Source organism: Suricata suricatta, chromosome 8 (genome assembly GCF_006229205.1).
Source record: "Suricata suricatta isolate VVHF042 chromosome 8, meerkat_22Aug2017_6uvM2_HiC, whole genome shotgun sequence".
Taxonomy (NCBI): Eukaryota; Metazoa; Chordata; class Mammalia; order Carnivora; family Herpestidae; genus Suricata; species Suricata suricatta.
The window spans coordinates 15,730,386-15,756,923 of NC_043707.1; the positions used below are offsets into that span (position 1 = coordinate 15,730,386).

The 26,538-nt window shown below is 36.9% G+C and overlaps 1 protein-coding gene across 1 annotated transcript in view; it reads left to right on the forward strand.

Annotated features, from left to right (window-relative positions):
* Positions 1 to 26,211, forward strand: part of LOC115300234 (ATP-binding cassette sub-family A member 3-like) — a 123,769-nt gene extending 97,558 nt beyond the window's left edge. The window contains exons 23-31 of the mRNA XM_029949882.1: positions 838 to 1,016; positions 9,210 to 9,335; positions 9,611 to 9,805; positions 16,235 to 16,422; positions 17,094 to 17,264; positions 17,644 to 17,834; positions 24,497 to 24,570; positions 24,957 to 25,071; positions 25,952 to 26,211. Coding sequence (XP_029805742.1) covers positions 838 to 1,016; positions 9,210 to 9,335; positions 9,611 to 9,805; positions 16,235 to 16,422; positions 17,094 to 17,264; positions 17,644 to 17,834; positions 24,497 to 24,570; positions 24,957 to 25,071; positions 25,952 to 25,971 — 1,259 coding nt within the window. The 3' untranslated portion in view covers positions 25,972 to 26,211. The remainder of the gene's footprint in view (positions 1 to 837; positions 1,017 to 9,209; positions 9,336 to 9,610; positions 9,806 to 16,234; positions 16,423 to 17,093; positions 17,265 to 17,643; positions 17,835 to 24,496; positions 24,571 to 24,956; positions 25,072 to 25,951) is intronic.
* Positions 26,212 to 26,538: the final 327 nt, after the last annotated feature.

Below are 26,538 nucleotides of genomic sequence, written 5' to 3' on the forward strand. Positions count from 1 at the left end.
AGAGAAAAAGAAACCACTAGACAGTTCCCAATTGAGGGATGTCCTACAAAATACCTGACCAGTACTCCTCAAAACTGTCAATATCATAAAAAACTAAAATCTGAGAAACTGTCACAGCTAAGAGGAACCAAAGGGAACATGACTACTAAATGTAGTATAGGATTCTGGACTCGTTCACAGAACAAACAAACAAAAAAAGAACACTATGTTTAAAAAAAAAAAAGGAATCCTGAAAATGTCAAGGACTTTTGTATGTTGCTATTAGGGAAAGCACATGCAGAGTATATGGAATTCTCTATATTGTCTTTATAATTTTTTTGTAAATATAAAACCATTCTAAAATGTTGGATTTTTTTTAACGGAGGGAGAGTATATAATTTTCTTATAATAGAAATTCTGGACTTTTTACTCAACTTCTCAAGACAGTTCCAGAAGTATCACTAATGGTCATTTTTACCTTTTAAAAGCAAAATGTTATCTTTTGCAAGAGTACTTGCACTTTAATACCTACTTCTCCTTAACAGTTTAAGATTTCACACTTTTGAAAGGACTTCAAGCATTTTTTCATGGCATGTAATAATTAATAGGCAAATCAGTAAATAAATTAATATTCATATGCTTACTTGAGTACTATACATTATATTCGTGAAATTAGCCTTCAGAATTCATTGTTGAATATGGGTGTCGCAGGATAATCACTTCTCACCCTCCAAATAGTTTACTTGTCTCAGTGTAGCCCAGTATTTGATTCTACCCTACATTTCTTATTTACTGTTTTCTCAGGCCTTGTTCACGGTGTCAGTGTTTTGTACTAAGATCTCTTTCTCTCTCTCTCAGATACTGCAAAAAATGTTTATTCTTTGGGAGAGAAAATGATTGGAAAGTACATGATTATAATGAGTATCACAGGCTTTATTTGCCTTTTCTTGCTTTTCTTTTTGGATACTACTTTGTGGAAGCTAAGAACATTTCTCAGTCAATATGTCTACTTTGGTATCTATAAGACATTCAAGAAGGTGAGTAATTAAGCATGATCCTTAAGAATAACTCCAAGAAAAGGGAACATTAAGCCTGAAAAGCATGTATCTATATATGACTATCTCAGTTATGGGTAAAAGAAAAATCAGTGTTCACAGAAATATGTTTTCTTAAATAAACTTTATTGAGGTTTAATTTACCTACAATAAACTGCATTTGTTTTTATTATTTCAAAGCCCCAAATTTTGTGTTTACTAATTTCCTTTATTGTTGACTATTTTCTCTTTCATTGATATTTTATCTTTTATCTTCTAAAAATTTTTCTTTCTGCTGTTTGCTTTTGGCTTACTTTTCTCCTTCTAGTTTCTTAATGGAAAGACTGAAACTACAGGTTTTAGGTCTCTCTTCTTTAATAATACAAATATTTAAAGCAAAACATTTCCCTGTAAAGAGTCCTCTAGATGTACCCTGAAAAAATTTGATTTTGTACATTTTCATTATCATTCAAATGCTTTATTTTTTATATTTCCTATATGATTTCTTTATCCATGGATTACTTTAAAAGTCTATAAATAAATGTCAAAATATTTGGAAAGTTTCTAGATATATTGTTATTGATTCCTAGTTTAATTTCTTTGTGGTTAGAAAAACATACTCTGTCGTCCTTTTTAAACCACTGTTAATTGCTGTGTGGCTCAGCATGTGATCAATCAGGATTGTGCCATGTGCATGTGAAATAAATGTGTACTTTGCATTTATTAGTTGTAATGTTCTATAAATAGGTTATGATAGTTGATATGATTGCTATACACCTAGTCTCTAACTGATATATTTTTGTCAGACTTATTTTTCAATTGCTAAGGAAAGTGTAAAATCTCTAATTCTGGTTATAGGTTTATTTCTCCCTTTAATTCTGTCATTTTTAAAAATATATTTGAATCTCAATCATTAAGCCAATAGACATTATTTTATGTCTTTCTGATTAATTAAAATCTGGAGTATCACTGGTAATGACATAACATCTCTGGTAATAGACTTACTTAAGTCCATTATTTTTGGTCTTAAAATCTATTTCCTGTGACATTAATATGGCACCTTCAGTCTTGTACTTCCTTCTCCTGGTATGCCATTTTACATACTGATTTTCACTATTTATTTACTCTTACTGTATTATTTATTTATTCTCACTGTAAACAGCTTATAGTTATGTCCTAACTTTTTATCCATTCTGATATCTCTGCCTTTTCAATAAAAGCATTTAACCCTTCATTGGTAAGTTTTTAGTTCTATCTACCACATATAATATTAGTGTTCTGTTTGTCCCTTCAGATTGTTGTTCCACTGCTTTCCCATTTTTGCTTTTCCTTGGGTTACTTGAATATATTTAGAATTCCACTTTAATTTTTCAATTTGCTCTTTAGCTATACTTCCATACTTATCTTTAATGGTGCAGGGTTTACAAAATAACATATAGTTCATTTTTTATAGTCTGTTTAGAGTTAATATTGTAAAATGTTCAAAATGTGAAATGATAATTGTCCGTTTCAATTCTTCACTATCATTATAGTTTTTAATGGTATAGTTGGTGTATGCCTTACATCTATATATGTCATTGTGTTATTAACCATGAAAAATAATACTATATTTTGACTTAAAACATTACGTATTTCAAACTAAGTAATAGAAAAAAATGACTTCATATTCACCTAGATATGTAGCATCTGGTGCTGTTCATTCTTTCCTGGGTTGCCCTCTGCGATGGTTTTCCTTTAGACTGAAAACTTCCTTAAGCATTTATATAAGAACTAGTGAAGCACTCTGTTAGTTTTATTTTATCTGAAAATATCTTTATCTTCATTTGTGGAGTATATTTTTGCTTTCATTAGAAGTCTGGGTTGATAGTTGGGGTTTGTTTGTTTTTCTGGGCACCCTCCATGTGATATCATTTATCTTCTGATTTATTTCAAATAAGAAGAGGTAGTCATTCAAACCGCTTTCTCTTTTATGTAATGCACTGCTTTCCTTTGAATGTTATATTTAAGGGGCGCCTGGGTGGCTCAGTCGGTTAAGCGTCCAGCTTCGACTCAGGTCGTGATCTCATGGTTTGTGGGTTTGAGCCCCGCGTAGGGCTCTGTGCTGACAGCTCAGAGTCTGGAGCCTGCTTCAGGTTCTGTGTCTCCATCTCTCTCTGACCCTCCCCTTCTCACGCTGTCTCTCTCTGTCTCTCAAAAATAAATACAAACAAATAAAAACAAAAACAAAAATGAATGTTTTATTTAAGAGTTTCTCATTATCTTCGGTTTCCACCAGTTTGAATATTATATACTAAGGCATGATGCCGACTTGGCTAAGCCAGAAGCTTATTTTCCAGAATCCCCTTCCCTGTATTAGTCCAGTTTGTAGTTGTTGTTATTGTTGTTGTTGTTAACATTATTGATTTTCGTGAGGCAGAGAGAGACAGTCATGAGCAGGGGAGGGGCAGAGAGAGAGGGACACACGGAATCGGAAACAGGCTCTAAGCTGTCAGCACAGAGCCCTTCGCAAGGCTGGAATCCATGAACTGTGAGATCATGATCTGAGCAGAAGTCTGACAATCACCCGACTGAGCCACCCAGGCGCCCCCCAGTTTAGAGCTCTTAAGGAAAGAGATTCTCATGAGATTTGGAAAGCGGAATTGAAGCAGACATAGACTCATTCTTACAGCAGCTTATCTCTCTCCTTAACTTGTCCACTCCAGCCTTTACTAATAGCTGTGCATAATGCCACTAAAAAGACTATCATCCACATAACTCTAGTCACAATTATTTACTTAGGATAAGTCGGGGAATGGCAAGGTTATTCCCATGATTAGATTCTTTCTTTTCTTTTTCAAATACTTGTTTGTTTTATTGCCATGTTTAATAAACAAAGTAATGAATATCAAGCAATTCACATTACTGCATTTTTCCTGTACATGTTTATATTTTACTTTTTTTATTAAGTTTTAAATTTTAATTCCAGTATAGTTAACATAAAATGTTATATTAGTTTCAGATGCACAGTAGAGTGATTCAAAACATTCTATGCATTACTCAGTGCTCATAAGTGTACTTTTTTAATGTTTATTTCCTTCCTTCCTTCATTCCTTCCTTCCTTTCTTCCTTTCTTCCTTTCTTCTTTTCTTTCTTTCTTTCTTTAGAGATTGTGCATGCAGGTGGGGAGGGGCAGAGAGATAGGGACAGAGAGAGAAAATCCCAGGCAGGCCCCACGCTATGAATGCAGAGCCCAACCCTACGAACTGTGAGATCATGACCTGAACCGAAATCAAGAGTTGGACACTTAACTGACTGAGCCACCCAGGCACCCCTATCTTGAGGTATCTTTAACGGATAAGTGTACTCTTAATCCCCTTCACCTATTTCACTCATACCCCGGCCCCCACCAACTTCCCCTCTGACAACCATCGGTTCTCTGTAGTTAAGAGCTTCTTCGTCAGCTTCTTGGTTTGTTTCTCTCCTTTTTTTTCTTTATTGTGTTTCTTAAATTCCACATATGAGTGAAATGTTATGGTGTTTGTCTTTTTGACTGAGTTATTACGATTAGCATTATACTCTCCAGCTCCATCCATATTGTTGCAAATGGCAAGATTCTATTCTTTTTTATAGCTGAGTAATATATATACACATATATATAACTTCTTTATCCATTTATCCATATAGAGGTACATATATAAAAGTTACATTTATGCACATACATATAAAATATATATGCATACATACATATATAAAAGTTTTATATATAAATATATTTTTATATACATATATAAGACTTCTTTAGGGGCGCCTGGGTGGCTCAGTCGGTTAGGCCTCCGACTTCGGCTCAGGTCAGATCTCACGTTCATGGGTTCGAGCCCCGCGTCAGGCTCTGTGCTGACAGCTAGCTCAGAGCCTGGAGCCTGCTTCCGGTTTTGTGTCCTTCTCTCTCTGCCCCTTCCCCTCTCATGCTCTGTCTCTCTCTGTATCAAAAATAAATAAAACATTTAAAAAAATTAAAAAAAAAAGACTTCTTTACCCATTCCTCAGTTGATCTTTCCATATTTTGGCTATTATAAAAAATGCTACAAAAATGTAGCTGTGTATGTATCCCTTTGAATCACTGTTTTTGTATTCTTTGGGCAAATACCTAGTAGTGCAATTATTGGATCACAGGGTAGTTATATTTTTAACATTTTGAGGAACCTCCATACTGTTTTTCATAATGGCTACTTTACTCTGCATTCCCACCAAGGGTATACATGTGTTTCTTTTTCTCCACATGCTTGCCAACAGCTGTTGTTTCTTGTGCTGTTGATTTTAGTCAGGGATTACTCTTGTTGGGAATCTCTTATAAGTGATAAATGTTTTTCTCCTGATGATTTCAAGATTTTCTCCTTGCCTTTGGCATTCAGCATTTTTTCTATGTCTGTGTACAGATCTATTTGTATTTATTGTACTTGGTATTCAAGTACAATACTATGGATACATATAATGTTTTTTATGAAATTTAGGGAGTTTCAGCCAGTTCTTTAAGTATTTTTCTGCTTGCTTCTCTCTTTTCCATTTGACAGTCCCATTATGTGTAGATTGATGCACTAAATGGTATTCCACATTTCTCTGAGGCTTTATTCATTTTTCTTGATTGGTTTTTCTCTCCATGCTTCAGGTTTCATACTCGCTGTGTATCTATCTACAAGTTTCCTTATTCATTTTTTCTGACAGATCAAATTTGTTATTAAGCCCTTCTAGTGAGTCTTTATTTTTATTTTTTTTAATTTTTCTTAATTTAAATTCTTTGTTACCAAGTTGGTTTTCATATAACACACAGTGCTCTTCCTTGCAAGTGTCCCCCTCCACAACAATCACCCCTTGCCCCTTCCCCCCTCCCTCCTCAGCCCTCAGTTTGTTCTCAGTATTCAAAAGCCTCTCTTGATTTGCCTCACTCACTCTCCCCAGCTCTTCCTCCCCCTTTCCCCTTCCCATGGTCCCCTATTAGGTTTCTCCTGCTAGACCTATGAGTTCATTTTAATTACACTTTTCACATCCAGAACTTCAACCTGATTCTATTTTTTTTATCTTGCTATCGTTAATGTTGATTTGAAAAACACATTGTCATAATACTTCCCTTTATCCCTTCAAGCATGGTTTCCTTCTTTTGAAAATATGTATAGTGGCTACTTTGAAAGTCTTTGTCTTTTAAATCTTACATCTGGTCATTTTCATAGGCAGTTCCTATTGCTTGCTCTTTTTCTGTGTATGGAACACAGTTTCCTCTTTCTCTTATAATTTTTGCTGAGCTCTGGATATTTTGTTTGTTTGTTTACTTATCTACTTATTTATTTTAGAAAGAGGCCTTTTTTAGAGAAAGAGAGTGGGAGGGCAGAGGGGGAGAGAGAGAGAGAGAGAGAGAGAGAGAGAGAGAGAGAGAGAGAGGGAGAGAGAGAGGAGAGAGAGAGAATCTTAAGCAGGCTCCACACTCAGCATGGAGCCTGATGCAGGTCTCACTCCCAGAATCCTGGGATCATGACCTGAGCTGAAATCAAGAGTCAGACACTCAACCAACTCAGCTACCCAGGCACTCCTGAATATTTAATATGTACACATAATAAATATGTATTGGTTCTCTAGGAACTGTCCTTTCCTAGGGAACTTTTGTCATTTGCTAGTTTGTCTAAGTGACTGGCTGGGATGTTTTTGTGAAGTCTATTTTCCTTGTAGTGTGAAGCCTCTGTTATTGTTCCTAAGGATCCAGACCTGGGCATGGGGGCAGTAACCGTGGAATAACAGTAGTTTGAAGGTCTCTTTTTGTCTCTTTCCATATCCACACCCAACTGTTAAGCTCCACTAATTGCTGGCTGATTTTTGTATTTCTCTCAACAATATGTTCTCCTAACACATAAATTGCTCTATTGATAGCGCCTTTACATTTGGGCTTCTTTGCAGAAATAGTTTGAGGTCAGTATTTAAGATTTGTTTTAGCCCAGGAGGGCTCTTCACAGCTGTCTCTTTCCCTGATTCTTTCTAGTAGAGTAGCTAGCCTATGGTTAATTTATATCTCTAACGAACTACCAGTCCTTTCTTAATTGCTTTACACAGAAACCACCATTGTTTTGAGAGTATCTTTAGGCTTGAACTTGGCTATGCTGTTTCAAATGAAGACAGTTCTATGGGGGAGAATATATGAGCTCTCTGTTTTACAATATATGGCTCTACCCCTGGGTAAAATTTCTGAGCAATGGCTACAAAGATGAGGGCAGAAACAGTGGTGTGCTTCTTTCTTGAGTGGTATCACTGTTTCAGGAGCTGGGTACTCAGTAGGGAACAGTAGTCTCTGGTCTTGTTGGCTTAGCCCTCCCAGCATGAAGCCTCTGCCCTAAGAATGAACTGGAGTTCAATATTCCACACTACCCCCAAGACAGAGGATCCTCCACTCCTGCGTGGAGAATAGGTGGAAGAAGGGAACCCCAAATTCCCAATTACACTCACTCAGAACATAGCCTCTGCAAAATGAGAAATGCTTAATTCTGTGTCTCCCAGGAATTTACTTGAGCCTTTGTAAAGGTGGGGGAAGAGGAATCTTTGTGTTCACGGCTGCACCTGCCTGAAGTGAAGTTCTTTTCTGAGCAGTGGGAAGGGAGGAAGAGGGTGGGTTATGATCCAGTGCCACAGAATTTCACTGTTCTTACCAAGTTTAGTAGATTTATTGAATACATGTTTCTTCATTTGTTGTATGCCCTTAGGATCATTTCTGAAGCCTTTAAATGATTATTTTTTAGAGTATTATCACTAGTTTCACTAGGGCCCAGGTCCACATATCTCCTCAAATTGACATTCTGTTAGTCACAAAATATTTCAGGGTGAAGTCCTACTGATTTTTTCCTTTCCCTCATAAAGAAAGAGTTGTTCTTTTTTAGCCTTTCAGTATTGGACATACTGTAATTGTAATAAATTACACTTGATTGATCCTAGTTGTGACTGCAATTTTTCCTGAAGTGTCCAGTTCTGGAAAAAGCAACATGCTATGTAATCCTAATTTTTTAAATTTGTGTAAACAAAAATGAATATGTTCTGGATTGCTTGGACAAAACAGTCCTTAAAATTAGGCCAAATTTCTGTTCTACCATCTTGAGATCAGTTTCCTGAAGCTACTTGGTCTAGTCAAGAATAATAAAGAGCAATGTATCTTGTAATATTTATCCTGCAAATATAGGTCCTAGGGTTTAGTGAATTTCTTAGGAAAAGTCTAGTTAAGCCTTGCTGATTTTCTTGCTTCTATTCCTGATTGATTTTGGAAAAAGTTATTTATTATTTAAAATTCATGGCTGTGTTTTAGAATTTCCATACCCTCCTGGGATGATTTCCTGTGTAAAGTTCCAAGTTATATAATCATTTCCCTGAATGCTTTAAATTCTGTCTTTAAAAACAAATAGCATATGATTTCATTCACATGTGGAATTTAAGAAACAAAACAAGTGTGGGGTGCCTGGATGACTCAACTTCAGTTCAGGTCATGATCTCACAGTTCAAGGGTTCGAGCCCCGCATCGGGTTGTATACTGACAGCTCAGATCCTAGAGCCTATTTCAGATTCTGTGTCTCCCTCTCTCTCTGCCCCTCCCTCACTCGTGCTCTGTCTCTCTCTGTCTCAAAAAGAAAAAAAAGAAACAAAAGAAACAAAACAAGTGAACATAGATGGGGGAAGAGAGAAAAAGGCAAACTAAGAAATAGACTCTTAACTATAGAGAACAAACTGTTGGTTACTGGAGGGGAAGAGGGTGTGGCGATGGGTTAAACAGGTGATGGGGATTTAGGTGTGCACTTGTTGTGATGAGCGCCAGATGTTGCATGGAAGTATTGAGTCACAATAGTGTACACCTGAAACTAATATTACATTGTATGTTAACTGGAATTTAAGTAAAAACTTAAAAAATAAATTATTTCCTTTAAAGATTTAAATACATATTATAGCATATTAATTCACAATATTTCTATGTGCAATGACTTTTCCTACTCCTCATCATTGTCCTGATAAACTATTATTCAAAGCTTAGTCAAGTTGTACATGATGCTGAGGTGATATTCAAAGACTTCATGGAATTACTAAAATCTTTATTAACATCTTTGAGATTATTCCCAGTTTAGCTTTCATGAAAACACCCACTCTAGACCAGACACCTAAATAGAATTTACTTTTCTGATTACTGTTTTGAAAATATAGGAAAAAGTATCCAAAGAACTATCTGGAGAATCTGATGATGAAGATGTACAAAATGAAAGACAGAGAATCCTGGAGCAGCCTCAGGAGTTGCCGAATTCTGCAGTGCTTATTAAGGAACTCATAAAGGTAACATCATTCACTGGCCAATATATGCTGGCTTCATTTATCCCCAAGAGCGTGTCACTGGGGTCCCAGACACGCTGTGGTTCTTCAGAATCTGTGTGTATGTTTCCAGGATAATAGAAGAGTTCTTGTGAAACTGCCTGAAGTAGTGGTCCACAGACATCAGAGAAATGCATTATATTTGATTTTCAAATATTCTTTACCATATTGTGTTTCCTGGCTTTTTTACACAATTTTCAAATATTCTTTACTATATTGTGTTTTCTGGCTTTTTTTAGATATATTTTAAGTATCCAGTCATTCTGGCTGTGAAAAATATCTCTGTTATAGTCCAAAAGGGAGAGTGCTTTGGATTGCTTGGATTCAATGGAGCTGGAAAAACTACTACCTTCAAAATTTTGACTGGAGAGGAGACTATTACCTCTGGGGATGTGTTCCTTGAGCAATTTAGCATCACTAAAAGGCTCCAAAAAGTAAGACACTATTACACTCTAAGATATGAGAAGCTTGATGACTTGAGGTACAGGTGATAGGCAGATGCTGAGGAAAATAGATGGCCATCATGGTAGACACTGATATTGATACTGTCAACTCAATAGATTCTGGAGAGAGAAATACATTTTTGAGGAAAGGCAACAAGAGCAGAATCTAAGACATGAGTATCTTTTGTGTTCTTTGAAACCGTTAGAGTAAAAGGCAAGTTCTATCAATAGTACATCTGACATATGCCAGACAAGGTGCTATAAGGAGGGAAGGACTGGGCAGAAGTTGCAGTTCATGTGTAAGTGTAGCTCACATATAACTGAGGTCTTCATGCACATTAGAGCTCTGGAACAGGATGGCCTTTCAGAGTGGTCCCAAATCAAAGCAAGGTAGCTGTCTTTTGTATCCCTGAATCAGCCAGTCATTAGTGCACATGCCAATGGGAAAGAGTGCATAATCTTGGGGAATAGCTAAGTGGGGAAAAAATACAAGAAGAAAATGGTCAAAGGTATCAAATTCCAGAAACATAAATCAAAATTATAATAATTCTGTTTTTTATATGTGCCAATGTATTTACCTTTACCAGAGATCTTTATCTCTTTATATGGCTTTAATTTACTGTCTAGTGTCCTTTAATGTCAATGTAAAGGATTGTTTTTAGCATTTACTGCAGGGTAGATCTGTTGGTCATGAACTCCCATATCTTTTATTTATCAGTGAGTTTCTTATTTTCTCCTATTTTTGAAGGACAAAATTCTTGGTATAGAATTCTTGGTTGATGTTTTTTCTCACTTTAAATATATCAACCCAGTACTTTCTAGTCTCAAAGTTTTTGCCGAGAAATCTACAGATGATCGTATGGAGAATCCTTTCTATGTGATGAGTTGCTCTCTCTCGCTGCTTTCAAGATTATGTCTTTGTTTTAGTCTTTTGACAGTTTAATTAAAATGTGTCTTACTGTAGATCTCTTAGAGTTTTCCTACTTGAAGTTTGTAAGTGCCTTGAATTTATAAATTCATATATTTTGTTAAACTTGGAAAGTTTTTTCTAATAACCTTTCCTCCCATTTCTGTCTCTCTTCTCCTTCTGGGACTCCCATGTGTATATGCTACTGTGTTTGATGATGTAGAATAAGCCCCTTCTTTTTTCTTTCTGCTCCCCAGACTTAATAATTTCAAATCTCCAAGATTTAATTAAGTTCACTGATTCTTTCTTCTTTCTGCTCAAACTGCTCTTGAACCCTTCTAGTGAATTTTCAAATTCATTTATTCTATTTTCAGGTCCAGAATTTCTCTTTTTAAATCATTTCTTCCTCTTTGTTGGTATTCTCACTTTGTTCACTTATCATTTTCATAACTTTCTTTAATACTTTTTCTGTGCTTTCCTTTAGTTCTTTGAGCATATCGAAGACAATTCTTTTAAAGTCTTTGTCAAGTAAGGCATACCTATGCTGCTTCTGGAGCCATTTCTGCCAATTTATTTTATTCTATTGTTTGGGCCTTCTATTCATGTTTATTTGTATGTCTTCTTGAAAACGGGACTGTTGACAGAGCAGCCACCTCTCCTAGTCTTTGCAGACTGGGTCTGTGCTGAGGCAGTCCTTCACTATTCAGCTGAGTGTGTTCTGAACCCAGATATTGGCTTTAGGTGAAGGCTTAGGATATTCTTATGTCTTTTCTGTACCTGCATCTTGTCTGCTTGTTCTTGTGCCTTTTTGTATTATTCCAGGAGTCTTCAGGTCGACAGTCTTCCTGTGGCCTTCATGAACAGTACCCTCCAGTTTTCTGCCCAGGCGAAACAAGCACCAACCCTCAGGCGTTCCTCAGACAGGTTAGGTTTATTCTGCTCCCTCTCGTTTGAGAGAAGTAATAGGGAACTGGGCTGCTGCCTCCCCAAACCAAGACTGTTCTGCAACAGGGAGGGGTTGGGCAAGGGTGAGGAAAAATGCCACCAAGTATCTTACCATTTTGAAGATGGCTTTTTCTTAATTAAATATTCACTTGGTTGCTGTAGGCTTTAACTGTTTTTCAGAGCTCCTATAATGTTATTTTAGTCCCTTTCTGATTGTTTTTGAGGTTTCCATGGAAAAAAATGGCGTGGAGCTTCCCAGGTGGACATTTTTCTGATTTATTATTTTTAGCATTGTTTTGTAATTCTACCCCTAACCTTCTTTACAATTTCATATATTTCCTTTTACCAATTCTTCCTCCTCCTCCTCTTCCTCCTTCCCCTCCGTTATCATCTAATTATTATAATTTGTACATTGGCAATTTTATTGATACTATTCATGGGATCTTTTTTTTCTATCATAAGTTGTAGTATTCAGGAATGCTGTTGAATTTATATGCTGATATTATTATCCAGAAACCTAGATGAACTAATTTTCTCATTAGTTTTCAGTTTATCTACAGATTAGTGTGGCTTTTCTATGTAGGTAGGTTTATCATTGAAAAATAGATAATGAGAGTTTTTCTTCCTTTCCCAATGTCATTCTTCACTTCTTGTGCTATTGCATAAAGCGGAACCACCAGTACAATGTTGAATACTGGCAATGATGATGAATACTGCCTTTGCATGGAATACTTTTAAATTTCTACTATTATGTTTGGCTACCATTTGTCAGTTTAAGAAAATTCATTTCTATGTCTAGTTAGCGTTTTTTCTTTTTTTATTTAAATCCCAGTTAGTTAACATATAGCATAATAATGATTTCAGGAATAGAATTTAGTGACTCATCACTTACATATCATGCCCAGTGCCCATCCTCACAAGCGCTCTCCTTACTGCCCGTTGCCCATTTGGCCCATTTCCCCACCCAACACTCCACCAGCAACCCTCAGTTCTATGAATTTAAGAGTGTCTTATAGCTTGTCTCCCTCTCTGTTTTTATCTTAGTTTTGCTTCCCTTCCCCTATGTCCATCTGCTTGTTTCTTAAGTTCCACATCTGCGTGAAATCATATGATATTTGTCTTTCCCTGACTGACTTATTTCGTTAGCATAGTACAGTCTCATCCATGTTGCTACAAATGGCAAGATTTCATTCTTTCTGATCACCAAGTAATATTCTATTGTATATATATGCAATAAATATATGTACATAAATAAATACATAATACATACATAAATTCACTTATGATTTCTTCAAATATTTCTCCTGTTCCTTTCTTTCCCTCTTTCTGCAACTTCAATTATCCAGATATTTCCAGTCTATCCTTATCTCTCACTTTCCTGCTTTTCCAAGTTTTAATTTTTGTGCTACATTCTAGGTACTTCCTTATTACTTAATCTCCATGCTAATTTCTTCCATTGTGATTAAATTGCTGTCAAACACATTCATAAAGTTTGTAACATGCTTTATTTATTTACTTACTTATTTTTAGTTTTTAGATGTTATATATGGCTTATTTCCAAAATATGGCTTAATATCAAAAGTATAAAGTTGATTTTATACTTTTCTTTTTCATAAAGATTTGTTAAATTTTATTAATATTTTTTAATTCCAGTATAGTTAGCATACAGTGTTATATTGGTTTCAGATGTACAACATAGTGATTCAACAATTCCATACATTACTCAGTGCTCATCATGATAAGTGTACTCTTTAATTCCCATCATCTATTTCACCCATCCCCTACCTGCCTCCCCTCTGATAAGCATCAGCTTGTTCTTGATAGTTGTATACGGAAACCAACTTGGTAATAAACTATTAATTTAAAAAAATAAATAAAACTGTAAGGGGATTCAAAAAAAAAAAAAAAAGAATCTGTTTCAAGGTGCCTGAGTAGCTCAGTCGATTGAGTGGCCAACTTTGGCTCAGGTCATGATCTCACGGTTCATAGATTCAAGCTCCATGGGGCCCACTGCTGTCAATGCAGAGCCTCCTTTGCTTCAGATCTTCAGTCCCCCTCTTTCTCTGCCCCTCCCCTGCTTGTGCATTCAAAAACAAATAAGCATTCAAAAAAAAAAGAATCTGGTTTATGGTCTGTCTCTCTCCCTCTCTTTTTTTCTTGATTCATTTGTTTGTTTCTTAAATTCTCTGTATGGAGTGAAATCATATGGTGTCTGTCTTTCTCTGACTTATTTCAGTCAGCATTATACCCTCTAGCCCCATCCATGTTGTTGCAAATGCCAAGATTTTATTCTTTTTATGGATGAGTAATATTTAATTTGTATTTATGTATATACTACTTCTTTATCCATTCATTATCAGTCAGTGGACACTTGGGTTGCTTCCATAATTTGACCATTGTAAATAATGCTGCAATAAATATTGGGGTGCATGTATCCATTTGAATTACTCTTTTTGTATCTTTGGAGTAAACACCCAGTAGTGGATTTACTGGATCATAGAGTAGTTCTATTTTTAATTTTTTGAGGAACCTCTGTTTTCCATAGTGGCTGTGCCAATTTACATTCCCATAAACCATGCAAGAGGATTTCCCTTTCTCCACACCCTTGCCAACACCTGTTGTTTCTTGTATGTGGACTTTAGCCATTCTGATAAGTGTGAGGTGATATCACATTGTAGTTTTGATTTGCATTTCCCTGATGATAAATTATACTGAGCATCTTTTCATGTGGCTGTTGGAGAGCTAAATGTATTCTTTGAAGAAATGTCTGTTCATGTCTTCTTCCCATTTTTTAATTCGATTATTTCATTTTGGGGATGTTGAGTTGTATCCATTCTTGATATATTTTGGATACAAACCCTTCCTTGATTATGTTATTTGGAAATATCTTCTCTCATTCAGTAGGTTGTCTTTTGGTTTTGTTGATTGTTTCCTTTGCTGTTCAGAAGCTTTCTATTTTGAGGTGGCCCCAATAGTCTATTTTTATTTTTTATTTCCCTTACCTTGGGAGACATATCTAGAAAAATGTTTCAGTGGCCAGTATCAGAGAAATGACTGCCTATGTTCTCTTCTAGGACTTCTGTGGTTACATGTCTCACATTTTGGTCTTTAATCCATTTTGAATTTTTTGGTGTGTATGGTGAAAAAAAGGAGTCCAGTTTCATTATTTTTCATGTAGCTGTCCAGTGTTCCCATCATCAGTTGTTGAAAAGACAAGACTATTTTTATTCCATTACATATTTTTGCCTCTTTTGTTGAAGATTAATTAGCCATATAATTGTGGGTTTGTTTCTGGACTTTCTATGCTGTTCCATTGATCTATGTGTCTCTTTTTGTGTCAGTACCATACTGTTTTGATTAGTATAGCTTTGTGGTATAACTTGATATCTGGAACTGTATTATCTCCAGCTTCACTTTTTTCATGAATATATTCTTAAGTTTTTAAAATTTATTTAGGAGCACCTAGGTGGCTCAGTTGGTTGAGCGTCCAACTTCAGCTCAGGTCATGATCTCACAGCTCATGAGTTCAAACCCCCCATCTGACTCTGTGCTGACAGCTCAGAGCCTGGAGCCTGCTTTGGATTTCTGTGTCTCCCTCTCCATCACTCCTCTTCCACTTGTGCTCTTTCTCTTTCTCTCTCTCTAAAATAAATAAACATTAAAAAAATGTTCAAGAAAAAAAATAATAAAATTTATTTAAACATAATAAGCACAATCATTTTCTCATCTGATCTGATAATACCTATTTCTGAAGTCGTTACAAATATGCTGCTCGTAAGTATTGTTTCTGCTGATGGCATTCACGGTATCTTTTTCTTTGTTCACTGAATTATGGTTGTATGCAGCTCATTTACTTTCAAAGATAATATGGGACAGTAATTTTATACCTAGAATAGAAGAAAGTTTGTTTTGATTTCTGTCAACACACTGGGGCTGCTAATAGTCTGGGATTACTGTAAATTAACTAATAAAATCTCAGAGGAAAAGGTATGAATTTTAATTATTTAAAATAACTATTTTAAATTTTAATTAATTTTTAATTAATTTTAATAAAACAGTGTTACTCTCTTTTCCTCTAAATACCTAGTCTACGTGCATCTGAATGCAAATCCATAAAAGGGTTGGTTATTGACAAAGCAACATTTATTGCATTCTCCTTTTTGTGAGAGTGGGGAAAGGCTTTGCTTCTGGTTCAGTCTTATTCTGAAACAAGATATACACATGATTGTGCAGGTTGTACAATGTAAAATCTTCCATAGTGACCATGCCCATTAGAATTTCTTATTAATGACCGAAGTATCTCATATTCTAACACTCCTCCAAATTCATTGGTCTCTGGGACTTTATTTCTAACTTTTTCATTCCTAAAATCATTAAAACTGAACTAAGGAATTTTTTATTCCAACTTATTACAATAGATCCAATGGTCATCATTGTGTAGCCTTGAGAAAAGAAGAATTATTGGTAAGACTCTTTGAGACAAGGAGGACTGTAGTCTTCTATCTCATCCAGGGGCACTCAATGGGACAGATGACTTGGGTCTTTATTAAGGCAATTCTCGTAATCAGGTGAAGTCAAGAGTTGGCTATTGTCCTCAGACTGAAGCATTGCTGGAATACATGACTGGTCGGGAAATAATGATCATGTATGCCAGATTATGGGGAATCGCTGAGCCCCAGATTCAGCTGTATGTGAATAGATGGTTGAATTCAATGCAACTGGAACTCCATGCTGACAAGCTTATCAGTACCTACAGGTGAGCTGTTTCATTATGATGATCTTTTTGTTGCTGTTGCTAATGTTGAGATGCTTCTCTATGTTTCTAATGTTTGAAATGAATGTGCACAGCTCTACCTAAGTCCCTCTGTCACACTATTTATTATCTAACTGTGAAACTATCTCATGAGTTGCTAGTTTCAGATAATACTAATAAGATAGATCAGTGCAGTTCCATGTCTCTCTTTTGCAGAGATGAAACTAAAAATGCTAGTTCTATTTGAACTATAGCCTCTAAATGTCAAAAGGGATATTACCTCAATGTATTATCAGTATAATCTCAAAGTTGTATCATTCTTTCTAGTGTCCAAATGGTTCTTTGTCTCCAAAGAAAGGAGGAATCTAGGCCCTTTGAACGGTGGTAGATTCATTTACTTGGGAAACCATGGTACCCTAAGCACAAGTAAATAAATGCCCCTGATAATGTAGTTAAAATCAGTTACATAGAGGTCACTCATCTGCATTTCAAATGAAAATTAATTGCTATATACACCTGTACTGGGCCTGCTAACTTACTGAAGTTAAACTAATCAATGCTGTGTGGAATTTCATGTTAAATATTTGTTGATATGTTTATGTTCTTTCATATAAATAACTAATTTGTATAACCTCCTTTTCCTCTAAATTTTCTCTCCTTCTATGACCATAAAGTGGAGGAACCAAACGTAGGCTGAGTACTGCTATTGCCCTAATGGGAAATACCTCAGTAATTTTGCTAGATGAGCCATCAACTGGCATGGACCCTGGAGCCCGACGCCTGCTCTGGAATGCTGTGACATGGACACGTGAACGTGGCAAAGCCGTCATCATAACTTCCCATAGGTGCGGCTCATTTGGAGGCTTGGGTGAGGGTTGGCACCTATTGTACTGGCTATAAGCGATAATTATTTAGGGCTAGGAATATTGACAATAAATCTGAGGGTATGTGAGTTCCTCCTTAATCCTAATGAGTGGGATGGCCAAAACTACTTATTGAGTTAAATAATTAAGAGTGGGGAAAGAACAGGAAGTTTGAGAGATGCTGTGTTTGAGGATTTGTACTCTACTACTAATTGTTTGAAAATTTTTCACTTCCCAACTATAACATTTATGATTACCAAATTCCACTTCATGTTGAAAACAGAGTCACAAATCCTGACTCTGTTTGAACAACAGAATGTGCTCCAAAATCAGAACTTGTTATGGTATCATGTTTTGCTAGAATGGAGGAATGTGACGCCTTCTGTACCAGGTTGGCCATCATGGTGCAGGGAAAGTTCGTGTGCCTGGGTAGCCCTCAGCACCTTAAAAACAAGTTTGGCAACATTTACATCCTGAAGATCAAGGTCAAGACTGATACACAGGAGGATAAGCTGAATGATTTAAAATTTTTCATCACACTGACATTCCCAGGTAAACTAGATTAGGCTAACTTTTACAAAGATGTGTTTAATTATGGTTTTATTATTTCATCATCCATATGTTTTATGTCTCCAATAAGTGTTTCCTGTGGGTTATTGTTATTTATTGATCTTCCACACTGAATTCCTTTTCGGATCCTTGTTTCTGTAACGAGGCATAGCTTTTCACACACATAAAGGTGGGTTCTCACTTAGCTCTTATATCATTTTAATAAGACAGTTTTGGATTTGTGCTGTCACTATAAATTATATAGCTAAAGTCATATTTTCAAGTATAATTCTCAATTATTTTCACATATTATCTTTGCAAAGTTTTAAGGCTTTTTTCTACTAACTAAGCACGTATCCCAATCTTTTGATGTCTCAGCCAGGTGTGGTATAGAAATGCAAACAAGAACCACGAAGTGTTTCTCTCAAAACTAATTCTGCTTCTGCTGCTAAAATCAACAAGCACCTCTGCCTATATGGTTTAATACCAGGGACAGCAACCGTTTCCTTCTGGCCTTTACCTCTCTTTCATAAACATAAAGCAGAAGCATGGAAAAAACTTTAATAATTCTGGTTTTTCATCTTATTCTACTCTGTTAGGCTGAATAAAATATCAGAGAAGTTCCCATTGTGTGTCAGGCTGAAGAGTTGTAAGTTTATCTTCCAGGCAATGGAAAAGAGCATGATTGATTACATAGTAGGAATGAAGATGAGGAAATAGATAAGTAGGGTGCCTGGGTGGCTCAGTCAGTGAAGTGTCCAACTCTTGATTTTGGCTCAAGTCATGACCTCACAGTTCCTGGGTCCAAGGCCCATGTCAGGATCCGTGCTGACAGTGCGGAGCCTGTCTGGGATTCTCTCTCTTTTCCTCTCTCTTTACCCCTCCCTTCCCCCTTCAAAATAAATAAGTAAACTTTTTTAAAAAAAGAAAGAAAATAGATAAGAAATGATTGGAAGTGGAGATGTGGAAAATAGATGTGTGGGAAAATAGTTACTCCAGTGTTGGTCATAGTGTTTCTGATGTGCATATGACACAGGCAGATGGATGTGTCCATTACGAAGTTCAGTTCTCACCTAATGCATTCAATCAGCACATATTTTTGAGTACTTATTCTATCAAACTTCTAGTTCATGTGGTGTCTTAAATTACCACAAGAGAAGCTGTGACCAGAAAACCTCACTACTGTGTGCTGTCCCAGCTCTTCTTGAAGGAAGGACACTAAACACTGACCCAAGACCTATCTTGAAGGATGTGGACACAAGAACTTTAATGGGAATGTAGGTTTGAGGCATTTTCTCTGCTGTAAGGTGGCTATTGCCCTGTTCTGCCTCCCATCATGCTAGAGCAAAAGCTATTCAAATATAACAGAATCAAAAAGGAACAGACATGGTGCCCTACACCTAAATTTTGATTTAAAAAAAATAAATATTGCAAACAAAAGTCATCTAGAATATATACTTTATTTTTTTTATTTATTTTTGAGAGACAGAGAGAGAGACAGCACGAGCAGGGGAGGGCGAGAGAGAGAGGGAGATACAGAATCTGAAGCAGGCTCCAGGCTCTGAGCTAGCCCTCAGCACAGAGCCCAACACGGGGCTCGAACCCATGACTGTGAGATCATGACCTGAGCTGAAGCTGGATGCTCAACCGACTGAGCCACCCAGGCGCCCATAGAATATATACTTTAAAGAGGATTTACCACAATAATCAGATATCTAGGGTAAATGATTCTACATAATCCTGAGGAAATTTAAATGACCATGTGGGGTTTTTTTAATGCAAAAATGATTCTCTTTCTACAGTATGATAGCTTATATATTCTGAAAAGTACTCCTGGTAAAATAAACTAGAAATTGGTAATTTAAACAAATACATCTTAAATACAATAATTGTCTTACAAACAAAATTGTGAAAAAATTTTAACAACCAGAAAATAAAAAAGGAGAAAACAAACAAACAAACAGAAAAACAATGAGCAGTTAGAAAATGCAAATTGTGGAAGCAAATGCCATTTTGGCACTGGGATCGCTGATGAAGCTCTGGACCCTCATCAGGGTTGGGAAGCTTATCCAGAAACTGCCACAAATGGACTGGTCCCTTGTGATGAAGTTTGGGGGTGATGGGGGGCTCCTGGGGTCCAGATCCAATGGCTAAGAAAGAATTCTTGAAGACATCTTTGGTGCAAAAAGGTGATTTCATGAAAGCATAGGGACAGGACCCATGGGCAGGAAGAGCTGCACCAGGGTCATAACGGCTAACTCATTATACACCTTCAGGTTGGGAGGGGGTCAGGGGTACAGTAAGTCTCTAAAGAATTTTGGAAGCAAGGTTTCCAGGACCTTGAGGGGCTAGCTGTTTCTAGGGAAACACCATTTATTACCATTTAACAAAACTTCAGTCATGAGACCCTTTAGATGTATATCGGGGGGCCATAAGCTTGGAGTATGATTGCAGCATGTATCTTGGGGCAATTGAGATAAAGGAAGTAGACTTAAAAGATCCTTAAGGTTGGGATAATGTTAAGCTATGGCTCTCTTTTGCCCCTAACAAAATGTCATCATTGAGGCAGCAAAGCTCCTAGAAGGAGGTCACGCTGCCTGTTTCAAGGACTTTTCATTGGGCTACAGGGAGTAAAAGAACTTAGTTTTTCATTTGCCTTAGTTTCCCACATCACCATGGCAAGCACTTAAACCCCTTTCCTTTGTTCTTGGGTAGCCAGGAGTGTCCGAGGAATATCACACATATTCCACCTGTGGGGGGGGGGGCGGTGTGGTGTACCAGCCTGCATTTTGCCCTCAGCTTGCCCCAAACTCCCTCATCAAAGTAGCATCCTCTGATTCCAAGTTGGAGCAGATATCCTTTCTGGAGGAAAGGATCTCAAATTTAAGCTTGGAGTGGAGAGAGACCCACAGGAGGCAGTTATCAGAAAGTACCAAAGGAAGGTCTACTTGATAAATCCCAGAAGATTCTCAGAAGGAACCCTACAAAGCAGGATTCTAAAGCTAAGAAAACATTGTCCTACCCCACCTTCTACATAGGAAACTCCTACTAAAGCTATAAGAAAATTGGCCTCATTTAAAGATAAATGACTGAAAAGATTAAAATTGAACCCCACAGAAAAATATAAGAGAGGATAAAAGAAAATACCTACAGACATTGAAAGAACAGCCGAGCTGTAAGGCTACATACAAAGCAGATGAAACTAGTACATAATATATCAACATGAGCTTAAAGAATTAAGAAGGGGAAAGATGATATATAAGAAAATCCTAAATTACAATTGAACAGGCAAAGAGATTAGATGGCTAGACAACAGGGGGATATGCCAAGACAGCTGACCTCATCGTAGAGGGTACTTTAAATCTTTCAGAAATACGTAACTATCAAGAGCAAATAAACCACATAGAAAGCACAAGGGAAATGGGATTGGAAAGGAGGAAAACAGAAAACCATCCAATAGAAACATAGATAAATGCCAAAGTAAGAGAGAGGCAAGGCAAGGACCATCCAACACAATATGAAATTAGTCCACAAAGAAGAAAAAGAAAGCCATAAAATAGAACAAATACTAAAAACTATCATTCAAGAAAATTTCCTAAGATGAGACAAACCTGCTTACTGAAAGGACAACCTGAAAAATTGACTCCATATCATCAACACCAAGGAGTATTCCAATAAGGGGATTGATCTTTGGATTCCAGATTTTTAAAAAATAAGGGAAAGAAGGAAAGTTATTTATAAGGGAAAGAAAATCAGATTGATCTTGGGCTTTGTGTCAAAACGTTTTATGCTAAGAAAAATGCAAACCATAGTTTTCACATGCAACCAAAATGATCTTCAAGAATAAAATTCATGGGGCGCCCAGGTGGCTCTGTCAGTTGAGTGTCTGGCTTAGGCTTAGGTCATGATCTTGCGGTTCATGGGTTTGAGCCCCGCATCAGGCTCTGTGCTGAGAGCTAGCTCAGAGCCTGGAGTCTGTCTTTGGATTCTGTGTTTCTCTCTCTCTGACCCTCCCCTGCTCACGCACACTCTCTCTCTCTGTCTCTCTCTCTCCCAAAAATAAATAAAACATTTAAAAAAATTTTTAAAGAATAAAATTCAAAAAGAGTTATAAGCAAATAGTTATTCAGGGGATATTTTCCCCAATGGTTCTCCCTGAAGACTATACAAACAAAACTTTCATATCGACTAAGAAATGATTGGAGAAGTTTCTGCATAGAAACTATTGGTGAGCACTAAATATTTAAATCACTGTCTTAAAAAGAGGGGACTATTTATGGGTATTAGGAAAAGATATTAGTATGAAGGTAACCATAAGAACAAATATATATCACCAATATAACAGAATAAAAAGAGCCAACCACAAGGTAAAGTACATGCACACACATATTTTGTATATTTCCATTTGTATTTATGTTTATGCATTTATCTGTATATATGCATATGCAATTTTAAAAATTACATAGGAAAACTAAAATTAAACATATAGTTCCTTTCAGCATATATAAATAGACCTAACTTCGCATAAAATGAAAAAAAATTCCAGCTTGGCTCATAAGCAAAATCCAGTTCTCTAATGTGTGTAAGAAGCACAACTATAAAACCTAAATCAAAGAAGTTAAAAAGACAAGAGTGGCCTTCATGATTCTCTTGCTATCCTACACTTGATCTTTAGGTATTTATTACATTTTTTAAATTCAGCTTCTATCACCTGGCAGTGTCTACCTTGTACAGTAAATGCTCTGGTTTTAATTCTCTCTGTAGATGCCTGTCTCTCCCCAGATACAAGTTGCCCTGAGTTTGCCCTACATAAAACTGAAGGGTTCAAGAAAAACATTACTGCCATTTGTCCAACTTTCTTATAGTAAGAGTGTGAGTGGCAGTCCTTCCAACTTGCTATATCTCACAGGTGAAACTGAACCAGTTTTCTTTAATATATATTTTTAATGTTTATTTAATTTTGAGAGAGAGTGACAGAGCAGGAATGGGGGAGGGGCAGAGAGAGAGGGAGACACAGAATCCAAAGCAGGCTCCAGGCTCTGAGCTGTCAGCACAGAGCCCGATGTGGGGCTCTAACCCAGGAACTGCAAGGTCATGACCTGAGCTGAAGTCAGCCACTTAACGGACTGAGCCACCCAGACGCCCCGAAACCAGTTTTTTAAAAAGCTATGGCCCAGTAATTCTCCCTACAGCTACACTTTAGATTCTTGCATTCTCCTATAACAAGGAGATAAGTAAAATAATATATAAGTTGGCAATATTCACAATAGACAACCTGTATGTCTATCAGTAACCTAATGGAAAACAAATTGTGGAATACTCATATACCAGTTACTAGTTACAGAGGAAAATGAATTTTAGCTATACGCGATCACATGAATGAATCTCACAACATTTAGTGAAAACAGAAAGAAAAATATATATATAACAGATGATTCCATTCACATAAGCTTCAAAGGTAGGGAAACTCTACCTCAATTTTGAGACGTATATGCACAGGTAAAAACACATTTGGGAGGGAAATATCCACAATCACCATGAAAGTATTGGTGATTTTTTTAAAGGAGGATAGAGGCTGAGAAGTGGCACGTGGGAGTGTCTGCTTTATTACTACTTGACTTAAATGAGATGATTTCACCAGTGTTTGCTTGAAGTAATTCATTAAACTCCATGTTTCAAATATTTCACACAAAAAGAGAGCTTTACATGATCATGGAGACAATGTATGCATTAAAATTTGCATTAAAAATCTCACCCATTATAAACATGTATTTTTTACTTTACAACGTTTTAAACCCAGCTAATCCAACTGGCATCAACCTGCAAATGTGCACTGATGAGCATAAACACGTTTGCTTCCATTAGAAATGGATACCCCCCTCTTCCCTCTCATTCCACCAGTGGGATACGAACCCACAGAACACACAGGCTGACTCTGGTAATCTACAGGGATGACTTCGTCTTTCACAGGGCATGTAATCATGAGAATATCAAGGAAGCCTTGTCCTGCTCCACCCCCCCCCCAAGCACACTACACGCATGCATACCCACACAACGAGAGTGGAAATCCAGCCAGCTCATCTTATTCTCAGCACTATGTTGAGAAGTCTTATTGTAATGTTAGAATTTTAGGAGGCTCAGGGTTTTTAAAAATTTTTTTTGTTTATTTTTGAGAGAGAGAGAGAAAGAGAGTACAAGTAGGGGAGGGGCAAAGAGAGAGGGAGACACAGAATCTGAAGCAGGCTCCAGGCTCAGAGCTGTCAGCACAGAGCCCAAGGCGGGGCTTGAACTCACAAACCAGGAGATCATGACTTGAGCTGCAGTCAGACGCCTAACCAACTGAGCCACCCAGGATCCCCAAGGAGTCTCAGGTTCTTAACATGGGGCATGTGAGCTGACAACTCTATTGTACCTGAAAGCCTGCCCTCAATAATTGCTATGAACTCCACATAATAAGGCTATTTCATCAGGAATAAATCTGAAAGGAGTTAACTATGTCATGTGTACCAAAGAAAGTGAGTTATTTGACCATGTCCTGGGTTTTTTTTGTATTAACAATGTCTATTCACCCCTCTATTGTGTATAATGAAGTTTATATAGCAGTATTTTGAAAATTAAAAATGGTATCTGTAAGATTATTCATCTATCTTGCTTTCATTTCTTAGGTAGTGTATTAAAGAATGAGAATCAAGAGATCCTAAACTACTACATTCCCCGCAAGGACAACAGCTGGGGAAAGGTGAATGTAGAAACCATGATCTTCTAATGTTACATGTTAAGAAAGCACTCATGATGGGGGAAGTGTCTGATATCCAAGCATGTGTAATGGGAGCCTGACATTGTATAAGGAGCAGAAAAATTCTCTATAAAGTTTGTTATTTTTCAAAGGCCCCTAGAGTTTAATTGATTTCTCTTCCTTAAATCCCATTATTTGTCATGTCTAACAAGATAGTAGGGACAGAGAAGTGCTTCCTTGGAGATTCTCAATTGTCTATTCAATGTTGTTGGCTTCCAACATGAACTTGGCAGGAGTTGGAGGAAGTGCAGGAAATGCTCATCCGGGTTGGAGGCTGGAGGGGAGGCCTGCAATGATAACTGCACATTTTATTGTTGTTGTTGCTAAAGGTATTTGGTATTTTGGAGGAAGCTAAAGAACAGTTCAACTTAGAAGACTACGCCATCAGTCAGATAACACTGGAACAAGTCTTCCTGATCTTCGCTAACTCAGAGAACACAGAAGGTGATTATAAAGAAAAGGGACCATGAGATTTACTCCCAACCAGTGACCCAAATATCTTCCTTAGACTGCTCTGTCTATACCTAGACACATAGAGGGGCATTATTATGCATATGTATAGCTTGGCATACATATATTTACATAATAAAGAGTCTGCCACAGAAGAACATACACATGTCACTCTTCTGTAAATTTACATGGGTGGCTTGTGTATCCAGCACGTGCATATCTAAAGACATTGGGTGAAATGTTTGTTTTCCTAGAAATACAAAAGAGTAGCCTTAATCAAGGTAGGAAAAGGACATATTCTGGAGCATTCTAAATGTTTAAACAGAAACATCCAGAAAAGATGGTGCTGTCAAATGGGACAGCTTGAGAGGCAAAAGGATTGTTTCAGTACTTGAGTTGTGGTTAAGACAAACATTAAACCTGCATCAAATCATCTTTCCCATGGATACGCACACAAAGACACACACACACACACACACACACACACACACACACACACACACTTTTTTTTTAGGGCAAAGGGAGAGGGAGAGAAAGAATCTTAAGTAGTCTCCATGCCCAGTGCGGAACCAGATGTGGGGCTCTGTCTCACCACCATGAAATCATGACCTGAGCCACGATCAAAAGTCAGAGACTTAACTCACTGAGCCACCTAGGGACCTCTCACACACACACAATTTTATCCCAAAAAGAATCTAATTAAAATCAATATCAAATTTTAAAGGGTAGAGGTCTGTTGGGTTATTTCCAAACTCAGACCAAGAATCTTCATTTCAAAGAGAATCTTTGTATCACAATATTTAGAGTCCAAGAACAGAAAGCATCATTGTTTAAAAATACTGTGTTTTCTATTCTTGTCCCACCTCTGATTAAGAAGAAAAGAAGAAGAAATGAAGTGGAAAAGGATACAGAGAACTCTTCCTGAAATTCCTGTTTGGCCACATGGAGTCCCCCACAAGCCATGTGAGAAATCTAATAACTCAAGATTCATGGGCAGACGAGCAGACTAGAGAGGATTGTTGTCCAGTTGCAAGGTAGAGTCGACGAAGCTGCTCTATTTGGGGGTGGTTTGTTCAAGGTTTTTACATTCTCCGTTGGATATTTGTGAGTAATAAAATGATACCCACAAGCTAATTGTTCTTAGGTGTAACTTTCTATGGGATCTACTCCCATACCTGCCGTATTGCACCAGTGATTTCAGTAATTGCAAAATTTTCAGGCTGGCAACCTGTAACAGGGGAGAGGGAACTAATTTTATTAAGCTCTTACTTGCATCTAGTCTCACAGCTGGCATCAATAATGACTATTTTTAAAATTCCTTGAGTGTGGTAGTGTCTTCCCTGTTCCTATGCTCCAATCCACCTCTTGTCTTCCAACAGGAAAAAAAAAATATGCCCGTTCTTCTAATTTACATGCATTGCATTATTTAATCCTACTACAAAACTCTGGGCTAGGTAGGGC